The sequence below is a fragment of the Tasmannia lanceolata genome, unplaced genomic scaffold (assembly GCF_043159265.1).
Source record: "Tasmannia lanceolata isolate RefF3 unplaced genomic scaffold, GAP_Taslan_0.1 ptg000018l, whole genome shotgun sequence".
Classification (NCBI taxonomy): Eukaryota; Viridiplantae; Streptophyta; class Magnoliopsida; order Canellales; family Winteraceae; genus Tasmannia; species Tasmannia lanceolata.
In genome coordinates, this window is record NW_027518695.1 from 49,505,070 (window position 1) to 49,508,115 (window position 3,046).

Sequence of the window (3,046 nt, forward strand, 5' to 3'; positions counted from 1 at the left end):
ATTTTCAGGACTTGAACAAAACAAGTCCAAAAGACAATTTTTCATTGCCGAATATTGATCTCCTGGTGGATAATACGGCTGGACATGCACTCTTATCCTTTATGGATGAATTTTTTGGGTACAATCAGATTAAGATGGCACCCGAGGACATGATAAAGATAACATTTATTACTCACTGGGGGACATACTGTTACAGAGTAATGCCGTTTGGTTTAAAGAATGTTGGTGCCACTTATCAGAGGGCTGCAACTACTCTTCTTCATGATATGATTCACAAAGAGGTCGAAGTCTATGTAGATGATATGATTGTAAAGGCGAAGACTCGACCAGAGCATACAGTTGCTTTGAGAAATGTTTTTGAGAAAATCAGAAAATATTAGCTTTGCTTGAATCCAAACAAGTGTGTATTCAGAGTTACATAAGAAAAACTCCTTAGATTCATGGTCAGTGACAGAGGAATTGAGGTTGATCCTCAAAAGATCAAGGCAATCGAGGAAATGGAACCACCTAAGACAGAAAAGCAGATCAGAGGTTTCCTTGGGAAAGTTTAATACTTGAGAAGGTTCATATCTCATTTAACTATGACATGTGAACCAATTTTCAAGCTTTTAAAGAAGAATTCTTCGAAGAAATGGAATGAGGAATGTCAGGAGGCTTTTGAAAAAGTTAAACAGTGTTTATCTTTGCCTCCTATTTTATCTCCCGTTATTTCAGGCGAACCATTGTTGTTGTACTTATCTATTACAGACACGACAATGGGTTGTATGCTTGCTCAGAAAAATCCAGAATCTAAGCAGGAAAGGCCCATTTATTACATCAGTAAGAAGATGCTAGAATATGATATAAAGTATTCCATTTTGGAAAAGACTTGTCTAGCATTAGTTTGGGCAACCCAAAGGCTTAAACATTATTTGCTGTCAAACAAGGTACTTTTAGTGTCACGGATGGATCCGTTAAAGTACTTGTTTGAAAAATCCGCCCTTACAGGAAGAACTGCAAGGTGATTATTGTTATTGTCTGAGTTTGACATCATTTATGTCACTCAGAAATCAGTTAAGGGGCGGGTCATAGCTGACCAGTTGGCTGATGCTCCTGTTGAAGAGAATGCTTTTCTGAAGGTAGAATTTCCTGATGAAGATATTATGGATATAGAAGAAGAGACTCTCAGTAATAAGTGGCTTATGTATTTTGAGGGTGCAGTAAATAATCATGGACAAGGAGTAGGAGCAGTACTTGTATCCCCTCGGAAAGAGTACATTCCTATTTCTATTATGTTGCAGTTTGAGTGCACAAATAATATGGCAGAATATGAAGCATGTATTGCTAGTTTAGAGGCAGCCTTAGCTCTCTGAGTTCAAGATATAGATGTGTTTGGGGATTCAATCTTGATCATTTGCCAAATTAATGGGCAATGGAAAACTCGAGAAGACAGATTAATCCCTTATAACACCTACTTGGAATTTCTGGTCAAGAAGTTCAGGAGTATTACTTTTACTCATTTGTCGAGGACCAGGAATCATTTTGTAGATGCTTTAGCTACTCTTGCTTCGATGTTAGATATTTCTGCTACAATGGAGGTCCAACCCTTAGCTGTGAGATTACAGTGGGCTCCAGCTCATGTGAACACAATTGAGATACCAGCCAGGTATCCATATGGTAAGCCATGGTATACGAACATAAAGAACCTCATTTCTGGTAAAGGGCATCCTCCTAAAGCTTCAAGCAAAGAGAGGAAGACTCTTCAGAGGCTAGCTACCAACTTCATCATTTGTGGTGAAGAGCTGTACAAGCAATCTTTTGATGGCATACAACTCCTATGTGTTGATGAAGATACAGCTGCAGAACTTATTGAGCAGACTCATGAGGGGGTCTGTGGCCCTCATATGAATGGAAAAATGTTATCCAGAAAGATTTTAAGATTTGGGTTTTACTAGCCCATAATGGAAGCAGACTGTTTTGCCTTTGTGAAGAAATGCCACTGCTAAGTTTATGCAAATCTCATTCATGTTCCTTCATCAGAGTTGCACTCTTTGACTTCGCCATGGCCATTCTCAGTATGAGGGATAGACATCATTGGAAAGATTTATCCAAGATCCTCGAGTGGTCATGAGTACATTTTGGTAGCTATCGACTATTTTACAAAGTGGATCGAGGTTGTATCTTATTCTTCCATAACTTCAAACACAGTTGCAAAGTTTATTCGTACCAATATTATTTGCAGATATGGAGTACCTCATGAGCTGATTTCTAATAATGGATCACATTTTAAGAGGGAGGTAGTACACCTGTGTGAAGAATTTAAGATAAAGCATCATAAGTCATCTCCCTACGGACCTCAGACAAATGGGGTTGTAGAGGCAACGAACAAGTATATCAAAGACATTATCAGTAAGATGACTGAGCTTTATAAAAACTGGTCGAACAAGCTGCCATATGCTTTGTGGGATTATCGGACATCGATCAGGTCCTCGAAAGGTGTGACTCTGTATTCTTTAGTATAAGGAATGGAAGCGGTTTTGGCAGTTGAGCTGAGAATTCCCTCTTGGAGAGTGATGTTAGAGGCTGATTTATTAGAGTCTGAATGGGCAAAATCCAGACACGATGAATTGCAGATGATAGATGAGAAGAGGTTGAGAGTCTTATATGATATTCAGGGATATCAGAGGCGGATTGAGAGAGCTTTCAACAAGAAAGTTTGAGTCCGTGACCTTAAGCCAGGAGATCTCGTCTTGAAGTCCTACAGGGCACCGGTGTTTGATCCCAGAGGAAAATTCAGGCCAAATTGATCTGGTCCTTATATTGTTGATGAAGTTCTGCCTGGAAAAGCCGTATGACTCCTCGATGAAAATGGAGAAAAATTAAATGAACCTATAAACTTGGATCAACTCAAGAAGTATTATGCTTAAGTACATCAGGAGGCCATCCTTGAACGATTTGAGCCTTCAAGCCAACATCCCAAATGTTTTAAAACTATTTGCACACCCTATGGGCCTAAAAAATATATTGTTTTCTTTGATAGCCACAAACTAGGGGCATTTTATTTTTT

The 3,046-nt window shown here is 38.9% G+C and overlaps 1 protein-coding gene across 1 annotated transcript; it reads left to right on the top strand.

Annotated features, from left to right (window-relative positions):
- The first annotated feature begins 440 nt into the window (after window positions 1-440).
- On the top strand, window positions 441-2,699 carry LOC143850383 (uncharacterized). The gene is made up of 6 exons (XM_077359637.1): window positions 441-531; window positions 715-926; window positions 1,119-1,317; window positions 1,558-1,783; window positions 2,222-2,475; window positions 2,524-2,699. The coding sequence occupies exons 1-6, from the start codon at window positions 441-443 to the stop codon at window positions 2,697-2,699; spliced, it is 1,158 nt and encodes a 385-aa protein (XP_077215752.1).
- Window positions 2,700-3,046: the final 347 nt, after the last annotated feature.